Here is a 22,099-nt window from a genome sequence, read left to right as displayed (position 1 = left end):
AACTTGGAGCCTGTACTTTATGTAGTACTTAAAGACGTTATTTAACAGGCAGTGGCTAATATATTGGCGTAATAAAACTAAATTAACATTTTGGGCTTTCAAAACATTCTGCTAATTGGGCAAGCCTCGTAAGATACAACACTGCATTTTTATTAAATCTTAAGCAATGGATACTTTATACTATGTACATTTGCTAAATGAGAGTTTACTAATGCTAATACACGTAATTAAAAGCTTTGGATGTAGATCACCTATACAATGTGAAGGATGAATTGAGGGCTGCATGTTGTTTGAAACTCACTTATTTCATTAGCAAAAACTGATAAAGCAATAGTAAAATGGTAGATTATGAAGTTACCAAAGTATCTGAAATATTTTTGGTGTCAGTTTGTGGTGTTTCTAGTCATATTCATTAGTAGCTGGTCACTTTCTAACCTTCACATTAATCTTGTAAATAACTAGAGGGTGGTCAACATGATGCTCACATTAACAAAGAAAGAAGGGTAATCCTGGGGATTACAGATCTGTGAGTCTCATCTCAGTTCCAGAAACAGCATCCCAGCATGCAATAAATCATCCAGGTGGATATAATCTGATGGGGGCAATTCAGAATAGCTTTGATAAACTTTGTGTGTTTCTAACCTGTATATAATTTTGTGACTTGAAGCTAATGGACTGGTCTGGTATTGCAATTCTTATGTTGTTAAAATAGTACAGACACAGTCTCAAGGGAATTGTTAACTTGAAATATGTTCTTTGGTTAGCATAATCAGTGTAATATAAATCAGGACTCATTCATCATAATAAAAGCCTGCTATCTGTCAAGAAAATATATTCTGTGTTCATCTGTGAAAGGACATACAAAAGAGTGTTCTGTGGCTATTTTGCCCATTCTCCTAGAGTTTTGTCAATTATCTTCCTGCGAAAGGAAGGGCTCATGTTTTGGATATTGAGGTGCAGAGACAGAAGGCTCAAATGGTCAAACAGACTACATTATAGCTTAAATTAAACACAAAACCCAGCAATTCTTCCACTGAAAGGCGTTTACAGTTATAAATCCACATACTGCCACGCCTTCTTGGTGGAGTTTCAGCTGACAGAGGAAGTTGTGGTCATGAATCCAGGGAATCTGATGAGGTATATTACCTGGGGCTTCCAGAAAGAGATCTTAGGTTGCCCCACGGTTCCATGTTAGGTTAATTTCATGTAGGTGAATTAGTGTTGATGGGAGGGGATCAAAGAAATGGAATCCATTAGCTTCTAAGGAAACCAATGTGGAACTTAGAAGAGGAGGAAGAAAGGGAAGCCAAAGATCCTGGCAGGAGATGACAAAGCAGCTACTTTGGGGAAAGATAACCCTAGGAAAAACCTGCCACTGCTGTGACTCGTAATAAGGTTAATGACTGGAAAAAGGTTACATCCTAATATTGCTACAGGAGACCCTGGTAATGGGACAGTTAACATACAGAATTCTAGACTACAGAAACTAGAGAAATATGGCTTCTATTTATCATAATTGTTTTTTTTTTAAATCTCAGATGGTAAAACTGCACACCAAAACCTCCTGTCTATAGGCAGTGTAACATCCACCTCAAGAATTACAGCTGTTCAATACCTTGTACCTAAGGTATATGGAAGGAAAGGAATGATGAGTCCATAAACAGAATAAACCTTTTATTTTTCATTCATAAGAGACCAAAAATAAATGTAAAATGTAAACAAAATGCCAACAACTTCTGCCCCCAAACACACTGGGAATGATGCATTTTAATTTACTCATCTGAACATCATAAAATAGTATTGCTAAAAAGACAATTACTTTCTCTCAAGTTAAGCACTGTTTATAATATTTGAGTATCAGAGGGGTAGCTGTGTTAGCCTGGATCTGTTTGTTATATATGCCATCATGTGCCAACAATGTCCCTCTACTATGTACATCGGCCAAACTGGACAGTCCTTGCGTAAAAGGATGAATGGACACAAATCAGATATTAGGAATGGTAATATACAAAAACCTGTAGGAGAACACTTCAGCCTTCCTGGATACACAATAGCAGATGTAAAGGTAGCCATCTTACAGCTAAAAAACTTCAGGACCAGACTTCAAAGAGAAACTGCTGAGCTTCAGTTCATTTGCAAATTTGACACCATCAGCTCAGGATTAAACAAAGACTGTGAATGGCTAGCCAACTACAAAAGCAGTTTCTCCTCTCTTGGTGTTCACACCTCAACTGCTAGAAGAGGGCCTCACCCTCCCTGATTGAACTAACCTTATTATCTCCAGACTGATTCTTGTCTGTATATTTATACCTGAAAGCTTATGCTCCAATACATCTGTTAGTCTTTAAAGGTGCCACAGGACTCTCTGTTGCTTTTTATAATATTTGAGTTTGTTTAATATCTAGAGATGGGCCCTTCTGACTGGTATCTGGAATTGATGTAGAACTTATTGCTTTGCAACTTCAGTAGATAATAAATAAATAAACTTTGTAGACCGCAGAGAGGATACTGGCTGATCTTATATAACAGTCTACCTTTCTTTTGTAGAAGAATGTTATTGTAGTTCCCTGTTCTGTTGCTTTTTATGATGCACGTTGTGAGCAGCATTGCTAGTTCTGCTACTTGGCTACTTCTGTCACATATGATGTCTAATCTAGCTCAGGGGTTCTCACAACAGATTTTTGGTGGCCTCAGAGTGCGGCCACCAACTCTTGCTGGTGGCTGCACTGACACTTTTTCCTAAAATTATTTATTTTTTCCTAAAGTTAACAAAGTAATATGCACAGATATACATCCAAATCATTGTAATTTATGTATATTTTGGGGGTGTTTTTGCAGACTCAATAAAAAATATCATGCACAGTTATCTCTATTCTTTACTGGACCTAACAGAACAGAAACACAAATAAGTTGCTTTGCACGTTCTTGTCTTTTTTATTATTGTTTATTTTGCTTTTTTGGTAAAAGTGGTTGTCTGTATAACAATTCTGAAGTAAATTTAAAAATGCTTTGACATAACAGAAGTCCAAATAATAATGAAAAACATATCTGGTTGGCTTGGGTCAGGGGAGGGATGGGGAAGGGGGAGGCATAGCTACAGCTGGCCGGGGGCCCACCGGTCTGCCCGCCCGCCGTTCGCCTCCTCACCGCTCGCCTCCTCACCCCACCATCTGCCCGCCCGCTGCTCGCCTCCTCGCCCCCCTGCTCGCTGATCACCTCCTCACCCCACCATCTGCCTACCTGCCGTTTTCCTCCTCGCCCCCCTGCTAACTGCTCACCTCCTCACCCCCCCTTCTGCCCACCTGCTGCTCACCTCCTCGCCCCACCAGCTCGCTGCTCGCCTCCTCACCTCCCTCACCCCCCCCAGCTTGCCTCCTCACTCCCACACTCACAGCCAGACCTCCACCCACCCTCCTCACCCTGCTGCAAGATCGCCACTCACCTCCATACTCCCCTGCCCGCGGCTCACCTCACTGCTTGCCTCCTCACCCCCGTCCGCCTGCCACTCGCATCCTCACCCCGCCTCCCACCTGCCGCTCATCTCATCACTCACCTTCTCACTCCCTCCTTGCCCTCACCTTGCTCCTTAAGCATTGCAGGAGCAACAGGAGGGAAGGGGAGGGGCTGATGCTCCCCCACTGCCCAGGCAACTGCTGTGGACACAGGGAAATCCCGTGATGGGCACATGCGGCCATGGTGGCCGCATTTGAAAAACAGTGATCTGGCGGACATGTATACCAGGCTCTTTCCTCTCCCCCTTTCCTCAGCTGGCCAATTATATCCCGTCATAGGTTTCCAGCATCATGTTGCAGGAATTTTAAATTATCTTATTATAAACCTATTTTCCATGTCCATATGTATATTTCATTCCAGCCTTGAAGAGTGCTTAATATTATTGTGTTTTTTATTTCTACAGTCACAATAGCAGGTATGTTAAGGTATTACACAAATTCTGGGGGTTCATAGAAAAACTATTAAACTAATGAAAGTAACAGAATGTTTTAGCTAGAAGGATAAGAACAACTATTTAAGCCCATGCAATCTGAAGCAGATGCAGCTATCTGCATGCAGGTACGAATATTTAAAGAGAGATCACTAACTTGGGTACAGTTTGGTCATATGATAACAATTTCAGATTGGCATGTGGGAAATACAGAAACATCAGTTACACATAAAACTTTAATTTTAGCATCAATCTGAAGTCACTGACTATGTAGATCTAGTAGTTCAAGATTGCTATTAGAGATATAGAAACATAATTTAAAGGCAAAAATTCTAACATTTGAACTAAGTAACAACAGGACAAATACATGTACATTCTTGGAAATTAAAAATAAAAAAGAAGCTAAGTTTAGTTTTAAAAACACTCAAGAGCTTATTATCCAAGAGATAATGTTTGTAACATGAATGTTGGTAGCAGAATCTACCTTTTAAGAATATGGGCAATAGGGATAAAGGAGTGGTTAGTAACTGTTTTAACCCTTGTGATTCTTGCTCACCTAGAGAAATGACTGCCAGCTTGAGATCCAGGTAGGAATGGCTCCCTGTGGAATGTGGACAAAGGGGCCTTAGGAAAGATAGGTTGCCTTCCTTTGGAGAATGGAGCCTTCTCAAGGAGTAAGCATATGGGTCTCACATTTGAGACAGCAGGGATGTTGGCATTAGTGGAACATGGCCACCATTGTCTTGACTTCCTGTGCTTCCGTAAACACACAGGTTGCTCAAGCATTGCAATGGCTTTGTGTGTTCTTGTTTCTTATCTCCTCAACAGAACTGTATGTGGCCTCCTCTTGATCAAGGAAAAGGTAGCTAGTGACTAGCTATGATACCACATCCTGATTTATAAATGAAGTGAAAGCATTTCTGCTCTCTGGCTTTGTATAAGTCTGTCGCTAGTTTGACCTGAGAACACACTAATTTTTTTTCCATTTTAGCTCTCCTGTTTCCTTCTGATTTCCCTTCTAAGTGAGGCTTCTTTTTTCTATGTAGGCCTAATCCTGGTTGCATGTGGCACTGTACACAGTTTAACATGTCTATAGCGTCTTTCTTATGTTCTCTTGTATCATGAATGTAGTCTTGGCTCTCTTCTACTCCAGCAGCTTCCTGCCTTACCATTCAGCTTCAGTTAGAGTATGCTTACCAGCATAATTTCCTTTCTGCAGAGCAAAGCTTCTATTTCTGTTTGTCAGGGAAAAATGACCTTCTACAAACCAACAGTAAATTATGTTTTTTGTTGTGAAGTGTGGTTTAAAGATTCTCTGTAGATAATGAGTTGGTTTGATCCTGTATTTCACCTAGAAAGATACTGATACGTTTCTCTTTTGGTGTGTAGGTGGAGTGCAGTGCCAGGGACCTATAACCTTTACTAGTTTGTATATGTGTGTCATGACTGCTTATGGTAACTAGCTGGAGCAATATAGATAGTTATCCATGTCTTTCTGGTTTTTACAATGACCTTCTTCTGTTCCTATGTTCTCTAGCAGCTGGACATCTCTCAAGATGTAAATATTTTTCTGTCTTGTTTTTCCCCTGTAACTTAATGTATACATCAGTAGAGAATGAAAGTTGGTATTGCAAAATTGTTTAGAGTAGGGCTGTCATAAAGAGTTATATGTATAGCTCAAGATTTTCCATCAATCATACAATTGTTTCTTCAGTTATCTAAATATAGTATATAGCAAATCTCTCTGAAGGAAACCCTCATAATAAATGTTTAAATAGTAGTTTGTTCAGCTAACCATAGTTATTTGAGAAAATTTTTTTTATTTTTAAACCACTTTGTTTCCTTAGACCATGGTTACTGTTTGGCAACAGGAGCAAATCAGAGAAACAATTAAGAACTATCTTGCATAGACTGTTTATTCTCTGCATCTATACAGAGCAATAAATAGCATGTATTTATGGAGACTGTATCTTGATAGACAAGTGTAATTTGTTGTGTTTGTTAGTGATAGAATTTTAAAAATAGGGTAACGGTATAGTTCTGTAAAAGAACAACACAGGGAATGTAGTACACATGTTGTTGTGAAGCATTTGATAGAAAATGTCATGAAATGTTTGCTGAAAAGTTAATTCTGGTTGATTTGCATTAGGAAAATTTGCTATGTGGATAGAAAACTGGTTGAATGACCATAAAGTAAAGGTAACGATAAACCATCTGTCAAATGAAGGGGGCGAATAGGGGAGTTCTAGTGGTGGTCTACAGTTGTTTGTTAGGTCTGGTCCTGTTTAATATTTTAGTTAATAATCGGGAAGTAGACGTGAACAGCACTTCAGTGAAATTTCAGATATAATACTGAAATGAGAGAAGCTGTAAATAATTGTCAAGAGAAACAAAACAAAAGGATCTAAAGAGTTTAGAGGTAAAATCTTGGCCCCATTAAGTCAGTGGCAAAACTCCTGTCGACATCAGTAGAGCAGGATTTCACCTTAGAAATACAAGCAGAGAAAAGGAGATTACTCACTTTGTGCAGTAACTGACATTCTTCGAGATGAGCATCCCTGTATGTGCTCCACTCCAGGTTAAGGTGCGTCCCAGTGCCTTTGCTCAGAGAGTTTTACTGCAGTGCCTTATGGGCCTCACGCGCCGCTGGTGTCTCAATAGCACATGTGTGACTCGCACTCCTCAGTTCCTTCTCTACAAGAGAGCTTGCCTCAAACTCCAAAGTAGAGGGGAGGAGGGTGGGTAGTGGAGCACCCACAGGGACACTCATCTCGAAGAATGTCGCTTACTGCACCTGGTGAATAACCTCCTCTTCTTGTTCGAGGATGTCCCTGTGGGTGTTCCACTCCAGGTGACTTAAAAGCAGTATCTCTTAGGGCAGGTCCAGACTAGAGCTTTAAATCGATTTTAAGAGCTCTAAATCGATTTAAAGCTGTAACCGTCCACACTACAGAGTGCATAAAATCGATTTTAAGGGTCCCTAAAATCGATTTTGGAACTCCATCAAAACGAGAGGAGTAACCCCAAAATCGATTTTTTAAAATCGATTTTATGATAGTGTGGACGGCCATCGAAGTTAATGGCCTCCGGGACGTATCCCACAGTGCTCTAGTGGCCGCTCTACACAGGTAAAGGTACTCTTCTGCTGGCCAGGTAAACAGGAAAAGCCCCGGGAAGTTTGAAATTCCATTTCCTGCTTGCACAGCGTGGAGCTCTCAGCAGCAGAGAGAAGAATGCAGTCTCCTGAAAATAGGAAAAGAGCTCCAGCATGGAGCACACAGGAGTTACTCGATCTGATAGCTGTATGGGGAGAAGAGTCAGTGCTTTCAGAACTGCGCTCGAGCAGACGAAATGAGAAAACCTTTGAAAAAATTTCTAATGCCATGCGGGAGAGGGGACATACCAGGGACTCGTTACAGTGCCGAGTGAAAGTGAAAGAGCTCAGACAGGCGTATCAGAAGACCAAAGCAGCAAAGGGCAGGTCAGGCTCTGCCCCCAAAACATGCCGGTTCTACGACGAGCTTAACGCAATATTGGGGAACAGCGCAACGACGAACCCCCCCTTGTCTGTTGATTCAGAGGTGGGCGTTGTGATTCCTGCAACTACGGAAGATTTATTTGATGACGATGATCAGTATGATGAGGACCAAGAGGAGGAGGCTCCAGCAGAGAGCACAGAGCATTTTATCCCCCCAAACAGCCAGGATCTTTTCCTCACCCTTACTGAGGTTCCCTGCCAGCCATCTCAAGGCAGTACTCCAGAAAATGAAGCTGAGGGACCGTCCTCTGGTGAGTGTAATTTTTTTTACTAAAAGCTTCGGTTTACTGTAAGCCTTTTTTAATGGGTGCTTCAAATCACTACCTGTACTTAGAGTCACTGACCAAGTAGATTAAAAACCTTTCCTAAAACAGTGACCCATGAGGTGGTTTTTAGAAAAGTCTCCATTGTAACAGGGTGGATTCATCCTGCTTGTTGGGGGAACGCGAGAGCAAAGCAGGGAAGGAGAGTAGCTTTGCCGCGGTTTGCTCTCGCGTTCCCCTAACCACCCAGCAAACCGCAGGCAAGGAGACCTGCTTGTTCGGGGACCGCGAGAGCAAAGCAGGGAAGGAGAGTAGCTTTGCCGCGGTTTGCTCTCGCGTTCCCCTAACCACCCAGCAAACCGCAGGCAAGGAGACCTGCTTGTTCGGGGACCGCGAGAGCAAAGCAGGGAAGGAGAGTAGCTTTGCCGCGGTTTGCTCTCGCGTTCCCCTAACCACCCAGCAAACCGCAGGCAAGGAGACCTGCTTGTTTGGGGACCGCGAGAGCAAAGCAGGGAAGGAGAGTAGCTTTGCCGCGGTTTGCTCTCGCGTTCCCCTAACCACCCAGCAAACCGCAGGCAAGGAGACCTGCTTGTTCGGGGACCGCGAGAGCAAAGCAGGGAAGGAGAGTAGCTTTGCCGCGGTTTGCTCTCGCGTTCCCCTAACCACCCAGCAAACCGCAGGCAAGGAGACCTGCTTGATTACCAGGACAATCTACTACAGGGATTACTAGCCATTATTAACTTAACATTTTCTCCGGACACGGTCTGTGTGCTCCCCTGACCTGCGTCTGAGCAGAACTCTCTGTCCTCAGCCACAAGCAATAAGTATTAAATGAATCCTAAGGTGACCTTGTGGTAAAGTAAAATGTTCCAGGTTCGGTAACAAGCACAGGTCAGTGAGGAGAAAGACTGTATGCATGGTTGTGTGAAATGTGTCTCTTATGATTCTTTTATCACTCTTTCCAAACCCCACCCCCCCACACACAGCTGCACATTTCTCCAGCCTCCCTCTCGCTTCTCATCTACGTGGGGGGGGTATCATAAGAAGACTGAGGAAAAGGAGGACGCGTGAGGACATGTTCACCGAAATTATGGCAGTAACCCGTACAGAGAGAGCTCAGCAGGGAGACTGGAAACAATTGGTCGCAAAGTACAGGGAGGCTGCCAGTCAACGCGAAGACAGGAGGGACCAACGCGAAGACAGGAGGGACGCCAAAAATGATGTCAGGTGGCAGGAAGATCAGCGCTGGCGAGCAGCAACTCTGGATCTTCTTCGTGATCAGACTGACATCCTCCGCGATATGCTGCAAGAGCTCCGTGGTTTCAGAATGCCCCTACAGCCCGTGTATAACCTCCCTCAGTACTCACCCTGTCCCACACCTTCCAGAACCAGGCGTGTAAGAACGCGTGGGGGAAGGCTCTCTGCACCAGCCCCCTCCACTGCTGCGGACACTCCAACCAGAAGGCTTTCATTAGATTGAAAAGCCCTTTGTGTCCTGTTTTTTCCCTCCTCTAATGATCCAAACTTCTCCCACGGCACCTTTGCCTATTCTTACTCTCAGGTCATGCTATTAAGGCAGTGTGACTGTAGTTTGGAAATGAACTAAAGCAAGCAGCTTTGGAAAGCTGCACGGAAGCTAGTTATCAGCATCAGGATTTGACAATTGGGGATATGGGTAATAAAGGGAAAACAAAGAAAGCAGCCATACCGTAACCTGGTCCATGAGAATTCTTGTTCTGTCTTCTCTGATGCACTTTCTTCTTACAAACCTCCCTCCCCCTTCCTCCAAACCTCCCTCGCTCCGTCCCCCATAGAACGCTGAGTTATGAAATTTCATGCACAGTATTGTAACAACAAGCATGATGCCTGATTGATGAAAGGGTCTGATTTTAAATAAAGAACACAATTCTTGTAACAAATAGTAGTAACTTTATTTTCAATAAAAAAGCAGTTAAGGAAGGTTGCAGGTACTGTGCCTAGCAGCAGACGGAAGCAGCTAATGGTGGAGGTAGGTAATAATTGGGAAATACAGAATTATATGTTTTCCAATGGACAGCTCTCGCAAGTAACCTAAGCAAGCAATTGAGGAATGCTGCAGGCAAAGTATCTTGCAGCAGCAACAATGCATAGACGGGGAGGGCAGCAATAAATTGAAAGGAAAATCAGCATTCAAACTGTACCCTGGCCCATGAGGAAGCTACTTTTCAGTGCTTCTCTGATGCGCACAGCATCCTGGTGAGATCTTCTAATTGCCCTGGTGTCCGGCTGCGCATAATCAGCGGCCAGGTGGTTTACCTCAGTCTCCCACCCCGCTATAAAGGCCTCCCCCTTGCTCTCACAGAGATTGTGGAGCACACAGCAAGCAGCAATGACAAAGGGGATATTGGTTTGGCTAAGATCTGAGCGAGTAAGAAGCGTTCGCCATCTCGCCTTAAGCCTGCCAAATGCACATTCTACCACCATTCTGCACTTGCTCAGCCTGTAATTAAACAACTCCTGAGCACTGTCAAGGCTGCCTGTGTATGGCTTCATTAGCCAGGGCATCAAGGGGTAGGCTGGGTCCCCAAGGATAACTATAGGCATTTGGACATCTCCAACTGTTATTCTCTGATCAGGGAAGTAGGTCCCTTGCTGCAGCCGTTTAAACAGTGTAGTGCTCCTGAAGACACGTGCGTCGTGAACCCTTCCTGGCCATCCCACGTGGATGTTGGTGAAACGTCCCTTGTGATCCACCAGGGCTTGCAGAACCATCGAAAAGTACCCCTTGCGGTTAATGTACTGGGCACCCTGGTGTTCCGGTGCCAAAATAGGTATGTGGGTTCCATCTATGGCCCCCCCACAGTTAGGGAATCCCATTGCAGCAAAGCCATCCACAATGGCCTGCACGTTTCCCAGAGTCACAACCTTTCAAAGCAGCAGCTTAATGATTGCTTTGGATACTTCCAGCACAGCAGCCCCCACAGTAGATTTGCCCACTCCAAATTGATTCCCGACTGACCGGTAGCTGTCTGGCGTTGCAAGCTTCCATATGGCTATTGCCACTCGCTTTTCCACTGTGAGGGCTGGTCTCATCCTGGTATTATGCCGCTTCAGGACAGGAGAAAGCGAGTCACAAAGTTCAAAGAAAGTGCTCTTACGCATGCGAAAGTTCCGCAGCCACTGCGAATCGTCCCACACCTGCAGGACTATGCGGTCCCACCAGTCAGTGCTTGTTTCCCGTGACCAAAAGCGGCGCGGAACGGGTAGAACCTCACCCATAACCGTCAGGAGCTCCAACGTGCAGGGGTCCGGGGAGTCAGAAAACTCGTTCTCCAGTTCGTCATCGCTGTCGTCCCCGCATTCAAGCATTCTCTCTTGCATTTCTGCATCATGGGTCAGCAGTGATAGAACGAGAATGCGTGAATTATTTACAGCATTCGCGATCAAGGACAAGAGCAGACCTGGATCCATGCTTGCTGCAAAATGGCGTTTCCCTCACTGCAGCCAGTAAAAACAGCGCGAACTGACTGTGTGCCGTTTACAGGAAGGGGGGGGGGGCTGTACCCAGAACCACCCAGGACGGGGACTTTGATCCCATCATGCACTGGGCTAGTAACCCATAATTCCAAAGGGCAGGGACCCGTGCAGGAACTGTGGGATAGGTACCCAGAGTGCAACGCTCAGGGAAAAGATGGACGCCAGGGAACGTGGACGCTCAACATCGATGTAAGTAGCCCTAGTGTGGACGCGCAAAATCGATTTTATAAAGCCTGCTTTATAAAATCGATTTTAATAAAATCGATTTTACCCTGTAGTGTGGACGTGGGCTTAGGATGGCAGGGACTTCAGATCTGTTAAGAAAGCCATTGACAGCACAGTTCAGCCCACTCGAGTATCTTTTAATGGTCCTTGTACAAGAGCAGAACATTTGGCAACATGTGCTCCGGAGCCCAGGTGGCAGCCTTGCAGATGTCTGTGAGTGGAATGTTAGGTAGAAATGCAACAGATGTTGACACAGATCTAGTAGAGTGTGTTTTGATTGCAGTTGGAGGTTGTATTTGCTTTAATTGGTAGCATAAACCGGTGCAGTCTGATATCCATTTAGATATTCTTTGGGTGGATATCAATTTGCCCTCAGATCATTCAGCTATTGAAATAAAAAGTTTAGGGGAAGCCCTAAATTAGCGGTTCTCAGGGGAACTGTGGAGCCCTGTGGCTGAAACCCGATGCCCTGAGCCCCAGGGCTGAAGCTGGGAGTAGTACAGGGCTGAAGCTGGCACCCCTCCCCCCACACTGAAGCTGGGAGTTGCACTGGGGAGCCCCCCACCCGCCTGTATACAGCCACTAGCTACCCTCTCCCTGCACCCTGCGCTACTCCCCTCACTTTACATAGCCTCTAGTTACCCCCTCCCTGCACTCTGAGCAGTATTCAAACTTTTTGAACTGAGTCCCCCATCTGAGTTATATTTTTTGGTTGTGTGCCCCACACAGCCTGGGTGGCCTCCTGAGTGAGTCAGAGGGTTGAGTTGGCACTCCCTCCTTGGACCATACCATGTCCTTGCCCCCTCAAAATAGAAGTAAAACTATGCCTATGCCTAAGAGTCGTCACTCCACCCCAGCCCAGAGCCTCGTACTCCCCCCTTCCCAGCCCCCAACCAGGCCCTGGCATTTTTATAGTATGTTGGGGGGGGGGGGACTCAGAAATAAAAAAGTTGAGAATCCCTTCCTAAACGGCTTAGTCCTATGCAGATAAAAGGATAATGCCATGTGAACTTCAAGGGTGTGCACTGACACTTCAAATGTATTTACATGTAGTTTAGGAAAGAATGTTGGTAGATGAACAGGTTCGTTGAGGTGGAAGGACGAAGGCACCTTAGGGAGCAATTTAGGATGCGTTCGAAGTGTGAGTTTACTTTTTTAAAAGGCAGTTATGGAGGTTCAGCCATGAGCGATTCAAGCTCTCCGCACCTGGCAGATGTAATTGTCACTAAAAATGCAGTTTTCATGGATAGGTGCAGGAGGGAGCAGGTCGCTAACAGTTCATAAGGTTTGTGCATCGAGACTGTGAAGACCAAGTACAGGTCCTATGGTTGAGAGAGTGGTCAGATGTCTGGGTACAGCATTTGGATGACCTTGAGGAATCGCTTTGTGACAGGGTGGGCAAAGATAACAGGGTTATCGATCTATTGGTGAAATGCTGTGATTGCCACTAGATGTACTTTTATTGAGCTAAAACAAAGCCCAGATAATTTAAGTTCTAGAAGATAGTCTAGTATAAGTGGAAGAGGGGTGGAAGCAGGAGAGGTCTGTCTGGTGGAACACTACGTGGTGAACCTAATCTATTTACGAAGACAGCATAGAATGTGCCCTGCTGTGTAATAGTGCTGTTCGGAACAACCTAGTTCTTCATTAGAGAACCACTGAGGAGCCATGCTTTGAGCTGGAGCATTGCTATGTTGGGGTGGTATAACTGGCCCCTGCTTTTGAATGATAGGTCTGGAACAAGGGGCTGAGTGGGGGCGCGAGATCGGGGCACAAGCAGATATTCATGTTACAAATGGATACCACGCCTGTCTGGGCCATGTAGCAGCTATTAGGATAATCTTGCCCCTGTCTGTCCATATCTTCTGTACCACCCTGTGTAGAAATGGTATCAGTGCGAATGCATATAACAGATTGTCAGTCCACGTGATCATGAATGCGTCTCCCATGGAGTGCTTTCCCAGATCCACTCTGGAGCAGAATCTGGGGCATTTCATGTGGGTCACAGTTGCAAAAGATTTAGTTGTGGACAACCCCAACTGTGGAAGATGCCGTGTAAGATGGTACTGTTTAGCTTCCACTCGTGATCAAGGGGGAAAGATCGACTGAGCTTGTCTGCCAGGGTGTTCTGCGACCGAGTAGGCATGAGGCTGAGATGTAGATATTGTGTTGGAGGCACCAATTCCAAAGTTTCATAGCCTCAGTGCATAGTGAATGGGATCGAGCTCTCCCTTGTCTGTTTATGTAAAACATACATGTGATGTTGTCTGTCATGACCCTGGTCTTGTGGTTCTTGATGAGTGGGAGAAAGTGGAGTTCTAGAAGATTTATATGAAGCATGGTGTCTGTAGGAGACCATAGGCCCTGAATCATATGATGTCCCATGGGTGCCCCCCAGCCAATGTGGGATGCCTCTGTCATGATTATAAGCGAGGGAGGATCCTGCAAGAATGGAACTCTGGGAGCACAGGTTGTGGGGTAGAGTCCACCATATTAGCGAGTCCTTGACCTTGGGAGGCATAGTTAGTAGTCTGTTTAGTCTGTGCACATTTGGTTTGTAGGCAGTGGTCAACCAGCTTTGTAGGCATCGCATGTACAGGTATGCATTGTTAACTATGAATGTGCATGCGGCCATGTGGCCTAGAAGTTGCAGACAATCGTGTGCGGTGACTTGTGGACTGTTCTGCACCCTGACAACAAGAGTCTTTATGGTGTGGAATCTGTCCTTTGGGAGTGATGCAAGCCCCACTGTCGAATCAACGTGGGCACGTAGGTACTCTAGTTGCTGGGTAGGATGTAGTGTAGATTTGTTTATGTTTATTTGTAGGCCAAGATCTGAAAGCAATCTGTGGACATCTGAGCAGTTCGAATGGCTTCTGAATGCGTAGGAGACAATTGTCCAGGTAAGGAAAAATGATTATTCCCTTTTTTCTGAAGTGTGCAATTACTACAGCGAGAATTTTTGAGAAAACACTGGGTGCTGTTGAAAGGCCAAAGGGTAAAATCTTGTACTCGTAACAATCTGAGAAAACGTTTGTGGGAAGTATGTACAGTGACATGAAAACAAGCATCCTGGGGGTCGAAGGCTGAAAACAAATCTCCCTGCTCCAGCACCAGAATTACTGTTGTTAGGATGACCATCCTGAATGTCTGTTTCTTGACTAACTTGTTTAATCATCGGAGATCGAGAATGGGTCGCCATCCCCACTTTTCTTTTGTGTTAAAAAATAGTGGGAGTAAAATCCCTTCCCTCTGTGTTGAGTGGGTACCATCTCCACTGCTCCCAGTTGTAGATGTTGTACCTCTTGATGGAGCACGTGGTCGTGAGAGGGCTCCGTGAAGAGGGACCGGGGTGGGAGGAGGGGGATATGGACAGAAACAGGATGGTATAGCCCAATCAGATGACTTCTAGGGCCCATCGGTCCATAGTGATAGCTACCCAGTTAGTAAGGAATGGGAGCAGACACTCTCCAAAAGGGTGGATGGTTGAAGTGAGCTCTGGGGTAGGTGGGAGATTTTCTATACACTTGACCAAGGCTTCAAAATCTGCTTGTTAGATGGAGGAGGTTGAGATGATGCTGGTGGTGGGTGGTGGTGCTGTTGAGGTCGATTTCTCTGGCATTGGTGCTGCTTCTGGTCATACGGACCGGACTTTGATGTTGTTGTGTGTACACTGGATACCTAGGGCATTTGTTAAGGCTGATATCTGTATTGTCTTCGTCTTGTGGCAGGTATGTGGATGCCGAGGGACCTGAGCGTAGCCTGTGAGTCTTTCATGGTGTGCCACACCTCATTAGTTTTTGCTGCAAGCAGCTTCTCCCTTTTGATGGCGAGATCTTCGATGGTGTTCTGTATCCCTCATGGGAATGAGGAGATAAACCATTTGGCTTGGCGCATGACCACGTCCATAATGTTGGATGTGGTGGCAGTGTCAGAAGCAGCAAGGGCGCCTGAAGAGCTGTGTGAGATATCATCTGCCCATCAGAGACCACAGCTTTGAATTGTTGTCATTTATGTTCAGAAACATCATTAATAAATTCCATGAATTTACCATAGTTCCTGTGATCGTACTTTGCTAATAGGACCGCATAGTTTGCCAATCTAAATTGTAAAGTAGAAGACGAGTAAACTTTGTGGCCAAATAAGTCCATCCTCTTACTCTCCCTATCGGATAGAGTGGACCGAAAGTGTGGCTCTTTGTTTCTTTGATTGGCTGCTTCAACTACCAGCAAGCTGGGTGCTGAGTGAGTAAAGAGGAATTCGGAACCTTTGGAAGGGACATAATATTTGCGGTCCACTCTCTTGTGGGTTGGGGGTATCATGGCTGGGGTCTGCCATACGGTCTTGGCGGGTTCCAGGATAGCACCATTGATAGGCAGTGCAATCTTGAAAGAAGCAGAGGTTTGTAAAATGTCGGTTAGCTCATGCTGATTCTATGACATCTCCTCGACAGGAATCTTTAGATCATCAGCAACTCCTTTAAATAAAGAAACAAAAGAGTCCTGTGGCACCTTACAGACTAACAGATGTGTTGCAGCATAAGCTTTCGTGGGTGAATACTCACTTCGCCAGACGCATGTGGTGGAAATTTCCAGAGGCAGGTATAAATAAACAGACAAGAATCAGTCTGGAGATAACGAGGTTAGTTCAGTCAGGGAGGATGAGACTCTCTTCTAGCAGTTGAGGTGATAACATCAAGGGAGGAGAAACTGCTTTTGTAGTTGGCTAGCCACAGTCTTTGTTTAATCCTGAGCTGATGGTGTCAAATTTGAAAATGAACTTAAGTTCAGCAGTTTCTCTTTGGAGTCTGGTCCTCAAGTTATTTTGCTGCAGGATGACTACCTTTACATATGCTATTGTGTGTCCAGGAAGGCTGAAGTGTTCTCCTACAGGTTTTTGTACATTTTGTACAATTATGTAAGAATTGTCCAGTTTGGCCGACGTACATAGCAGAGAGGTATTGTTGGCACATGGCGTATATTACATTGGTGGATGTACAGGTGAATGAACCAGTGATGTTGTGGCTGATCTGGTTAGGTCCTGTGATGGTGTCGCTGGTGTAAATATGTGGGCAGAGTTGGCATCGAAGTTTGTTGCATGGATTGGTTCCTGAGTTAGAGTTACTATGGTGTGGTGTGTGGTTGTTGGTGAGAATATGCTTAAGGTTGGTGGGTTGTCTGTGGGCGAGGACTAGCCTGCCTTCCAAGGTCTATGAAAGCGAGGGATAATTGTCCAGGATGAGTTGTAGATCACTGATGATGCGTTGGAGAGGTTTTAGCTGAGGACTGTAGGTGATGGCCAGGGGCGTTCTGCTGGGTTTCTTTCTTGGGCTTGTCTTGCAGCAGGAGGCTTCTGGGTACACATCTGGCTCTGTTGATTTGTTTCCTTATTTCCTTGTGCAGATACCGTAGTTTTGAGAAAGCTTGGTGAAGATCTTGTAGGTGCTGGTCTCTGTCTGAGGGGTTGGAGCAAATACGGTTATACCTCAGCACTTGGCTGTAGACTATGGATCATGTAGCGCGTCCAGGATGGAAGCTGGAAGCATGAAGGTAGGCATAGAGGTCGGTGGGTTTTCGGTATAAGGTGGTATTAATGTGACCTTCGCTTATTTGTACCGTGGTGTCTAGGAAGTGGACCTCCCACGTAGATTGATCCAGGTTGAGGTTGATGGTGGGGTGGAAGCTGTTGAAATCGTGGTGGAATTTTTCCAGAGTCTCCTTCCATGGGCCCAGATGATGAAGATGTCATCAATGTAGTGTAGGTAGAGAAGGGGCATGAGTGAACAAGAGCTGAGGAAGTGTTGTTCCAGGTCGGCCATAAAAATGTTGTCATATTGTGGGGCCATGCGGGTGCCCATAGTGGTGCCACTGGTCTGGAGGTATATATTGTCACCAAATTTGAAATAATTGTGCATGAGGATAAAGTCACAGAGCTCAGCAACCAGTTGTGCTGTGGCATCATCAGGGATACTGTTCCTGACATCTTGTATTCCATCTGTGTGTGGGATGTTCGTGTAGAGTGCCTCCACATCCATGGTGGCTAGGATGGTGTTTTCTGGAAGATCACCAGTGCATTGTAGTTTTCTCAGGAATCAGTGGTGTCACAGAGAAAGCTGGGAGTGCTGGTGGCATAGGGTCTGAGTAGAGAGTCCACATATCCAGACAGTCCCTCAGTCAGAGTGCCAATGCCCGAGATGATAGGGCATCCAGGGATTCCAGGTTTGTGGATCTTGGGTAGTAGATAGAATAACCCCGGTCGGGGCTCTAAGGGTATGTTGATTTGTTCCTGTGTTAGTGTAGGGAGTGTCCTGAGTAGATGGTGCAGTTTCTTAGTATATTCCTCAGTGAGAACTGAGGAAAGTGGCCTGTAGAATTTGATATTGGAGAGTTGTCTGGCAGCCTCCTTTTGGTAATATGACGTGTTCACAATGACAACAGCACCTCCTTTATCAGCCTCTTTGATTATAATGTCAGGGTTGTTTCTGAGGCTGTGGATGGCACTGCGTTCTGCAAGACTTAGGTTATGAGGCAAGTGATGCTGTCTTTCCAGAATTTCTGCCTGTGCACGTCAGCAGAAGCATTCTTTTAAACAAGTCCTGGAAGTGTGTGAAATCGTCGGCCGCTGTTGGTGGAAGAGGCATAATAGCTTTGTCTGGTGATGAAGATGAGTTGTTATTGGTTGGAAAGGCGTTGGGTGCGACATCCTCTCTCTGTTGAACCGTTGGCTCCTCTTGTAGCTAGGCAGCAGTGTTTGAGGATGGAGGAGGAGATCTGACGTTCTCCCTCTGTGGGCTAGGATGAGTGCTGTAATGTCTTTTGTAAGACCCCCAGGGACTCCAATAGGGCCATTGACACGGGAAGGGCATAGGTGGGCCCATCCGAGGGTCGCCATACCAAGGTGGTAAGTTTCTGGAATAGGAGGATCATAATCTAAAGGGTCCAGCACTAATAGGCATCTTGACTGAAAGGTGTGAGGGAAAAAAAACCCTTCAACGTCATCATCTTCAACACTAGAGAAGTGTGAAGGGATCAGGGATAGCTGTTGGTATGGTGCTGATGGCCCCGATGAAACATCAGTGCCCAGTACAGGAGATTCTGGGGTAAGAGAAACAGCCAGATCTCTCTGGTGTAGAAACCAGGGGGGGTGGGCGGGGTGGAGACTGACTGTGCTGACTGGTGACGCAGTACATGCACCAGAGGTGCCACATGCTGGGCTGATACCAGTGGATAAGGCACAAAGTGCACAGGCAGAGCCCCATGCTGGGTCAGTGCTGGAGGAATCTGCTTCGGCACCATGGGACCAGTCAAGGGCAGCTGCAGCACAGGTGTGGGAGCAGTCACCAGCACTGCGTCCTTTGTGGTGACTGATGGTGCCACAGTGGAGGCAGGCAACTTAGAGCCATCAGCCTTGGCACCGGAATGGTGGGTGTTTGTGGCCGCCAATGCACGGACTGTGCCAGAGGCGTCAGGAGCATCTCATGTGTTGAGCTGCGGAGAGGCCGGCACCGATGAGACCAACCTGGTCGGCAACTGTTTCGAGGCTATGTGCTCCCTATGAAGCCAGGAGTTTTTCTGTTTCTTATCTTTTGAAGATTTCATCAGTGGGCTCTGCTGCAAGGCAGACTGATGGCCTGGGTCAGAGGTGGGCCTAAGAGATTTTTCCATGAGAATGAGCTTCAGCCTCAGGTGTCTGTCCTTGTGTGCCCTGGTGTTCAATTTATTAAAGTGGCCACATTTGTGAGGTACATGGGATTCCCACAAACACTGATTACATTGAGAATGGCTGTCCAAGATGGGGATGGCCTTTCTGCATGTTGTGCATCTTTTGAAACCCGGTGAACCAGGCATTTTATGGGGTCACTAAATCTGAGCAAAAAGGGGGGGGGGGATCTTTTTTATTTTTTTTTTTAAACAGGGAAGGTAAGTCTAACAATTAAAACTTATAAAACTAAGAAAACTAAGCTAAATACTACAAATTTGCCTAAAGTAACTATGAAGAAGTGAAAAATGAGCGGGACTGCTGAGCTCCATCTCAAGCAGGGGAATGGCAGAGAAGGAACTGAGCAGTCTGGGCCACGCAAGCGCTATGGAGACACCAGCGGCATGTGCGGCCTATACGGGCACTGCTGTAAAACTTTCCGAGCGAAGGCACAGGGACCCACCATAACCTTGAGTGAAGTACATACAGGGACATCTCTCGAAGACCACCACCAAAATGAGATTCATATAGGAAAAATGCAAGTGAATATGTCTGAGGGAAAGAATAATCCAAAACACAAGTTAAATGGGGGGGGGGGGAGGGGAAAGGAGGGAATCCTTGGAAAGCAGAGATACCAAAGGAGACTAAGATGTGATGGTAAAATATGCATGGCACCTGGCAGTTCCAAAAAATATATGTAGAGCCCTGCATGGATACAAATTTTGTGTCCACATCTGATCTGCAAACATGGTCCATGGATATAAAACATATCTGCAGATCTGCAGGCCTATAAATATATGTACAGATAATATTTCTTAGACAGAACACATCTGAATACTTGCATTTAAAATTGTATTGAATAAATCATATTTGCTGTACAGCTCTCACAGCTCTACCAATTACTAATTTTCATAAAGTTTTCATCTCATTATTCCATATTGCCCTTTTATTGATGGAAAATACTTAACATGTAAGATGTGCATATCAGGAAAGCTGTATTATCAAGGAGAAAGGACAACTGGAAATAATGGAGGGAGATAAGAATAAAAGTGATTATAACAAATTTAGAGGCTATTAAGAAAAACACAAAACACATTCACTGCAAAAGAAAAAGAGAGAGGGAAAAGGTTATTTCTGATCCTGAATGCCTCTGGTAATTAATTCAGATTTTTGGACCTTTTAAATTCATCGACAATTAAAGTTAAAACATTATTTCTACTAACACAATTGTAGATATGATAAAAGAAAATGGTAAAAATCAAATGAATTAAATTTGAATTATAAAATAATTTAATGATGAAGTTTAATTTTTATGAAGGCCAGTCCCTCAAAATGTTTAAAGAGTAAGTGTTAGATTAAATTTACCATACAATGAAGTTAATTAGCTCCAATGGATATCTTCCCACTGATTTAAAAAAAATTCAAGAACAAAAATGAAAGTGGGTCTTTAAAATTGAAAGTGTACAAATGAGAATAATAATCAAGAAATGTTACAAAAATAACTAGGAAGTCTGTTACTCTCTTGGTAGAATAATGCTAAATCTTAGAGTCTTCATATGACTTCTGCAACCCAACCGAAGCCTTTCAAGAAAAACAAGGATTGCACTAAATTTTGATTATGTTGTCTGTAAGTCATATCCAGTTTTCAGGGTGAAACAATGTAATAAAAACAGCTTGAACTGCAGCCATTCTATAACGTCCATTCATGAACAGCTGCCTGCATACATTATACTTTACAAAAGCCACTATAACACAGGAACAGCAACAGTACTTCACATTAGGCAAGCCAGTCCCTTACTTTTCCTCCTCACTTCTCTAAAAAACAGAGCGAATGGAAGGTACATTGCAGGAGTCTGTGTTGCTCACTAAACACCTTTCAAATGATTGACATGCATAAAAATGTAGCACAGTTGCAGCTCCCCCAGGACTACACTGGAATACTGGGGTGGCTGGGTGTTCTGATCTTGAATTTTTTAGGATTATCACCAAACAAGTTGGGACTCAGAACAGCCTTAGTCTAAATTATCCTGCTCAGAAATAAACTGGAGCAAATTAGTGAAAATCCACAGCTGAGCTCTGGGTCCAAACCTGACATCCATAAATAAATTCAAAGTCCATATATTAGTTATGGCATTGAGCCTCCCACTTTAGGCAAAGCTGACAAAGCAGCAAACTCAGAAAAGGCAGACCTACAGCCCTTGGCAACTTTTATTGACTAAGCTAAAGCTCTGATGCTCTGTGTGGACAATCTACTTTCTTTCTCCAGCTATACATCTACAGAGACATCAGAACAATAGTACCCACCTACTAGCATATCTTCTGCAGTTATGCCCAAGCCCTGCGATGGCCCAGCAGTCAGAGTAAATAATAGTGACTAACAGTGATCTCTGGGTTCATTGAACTGAAACTGAAGTCTCAAAAAGGGACAACTTTCCTACTGCTGCTCTTCAGCTACTGTGGTGGCCAGCTACAGAGGAGAAACTAACAGCATAAAAAGAAAATGTTTTGGTATAGTTTCTTTTTTTTTTAAATATTATTTGCCCAACACTTATGCTGTAGTCATTAAATATCTTAATTGTCCACCTTCTGATATCTGGTTCATAGGGCCGGTGCAACCATTTAGGCGACTAGGGCGCTGGCATTTGGGGGGCGCCATTTTCTTCAGCAGCGACTGGATCTTCGGCTGCCCCAGTCGCCGCCAGCATTTAGGGAGAGGGAGCCGGGGCAGGGGAGAGCAGGGAGGGCCTCCTGCAGCAAGGAAGGGGGGTGGCATGCAGGGGAACTCCCTGCCCCAGCTCACCCCTGCCCCGCCTCCTCCCCGAGCACACTGTGGCCTCTTCACTTCTCCCGCCTCCCAGGCTTGTGGCGCCAATCAGATTAGGCTCATGTGCGAAGCAGGGGTGAGCTGTGGCAGGG

At 45.0% G+C, this 22,099-nt stretch overlaps 2 protein-coding genes across 2 annotated transcripts in view; one reads left to right on the top strand and one right to left on the bottom strand.

Moving 5' to 3' along the window:
- The window catches only part of FGD3 (FYVE, RhoGEF and PH domain containing 3), a 189,520-nt gene that overhangs the window by 101,922 nt on the left and 65,499 nt on the right, over window positions 1–22,099 (bottom strand). The gene's annotated exons all lie outside the window — the stretch shown is intronic.
- LOC127053857 (uncharacterized) lies at window positions 7,260–9,271 on the top strand. The gene is made up of 2 exons (XM_050959209.1): window positions 7,260–7,732; window positions 8,731–9,271. Exons 1-2 carry the CDS (start codon window positions 7,327–7,329, stop codon window positions 9,222–9,224), a joined length of 900 nt encoding a protein of 299 aa, XP_050815166.1. The 5' UTR covers window positions 7,260–7,326; the 3' UTR covers window positions 9,225–9,271.

Source organism: Gopherus flavomarginatus, chromosome 6 (assembly GCF_025201925.1).
Source record: "Gopherus flavomarginatus isolate rGopFla2 chromosome 6, rGopFla2.mat.asm, whole genome shotgun sequence".
Lineage (NCBI taxonomy): Eukaryota > Metazoa > Chordata > Testudines > Testudinidae > Gopherus > Gopherus flavomarginatus.
Note: the sequence above shows the minus strand (reverse complement) of the source record. Positions and strands in the feature narration are given on the sequence as shown.

Bases quoted from the DNA above. Each gene is read 5' to 3' on its own strand.
- LOC127053857 (XM_050959209.1), top strand. From the start codon at position 7,327: ATGCGGGAGAGGGGACATACCAGGGACTCGTTACAGTGCCGAGTGAAA. The intron at 7,733-8,730 runs GTGAGTGTAATT...CCCCACACACAG, and splicing joins AGCTGAGGGACCGTCCTCTG to CTGCACATTTCTCCAGCCTC.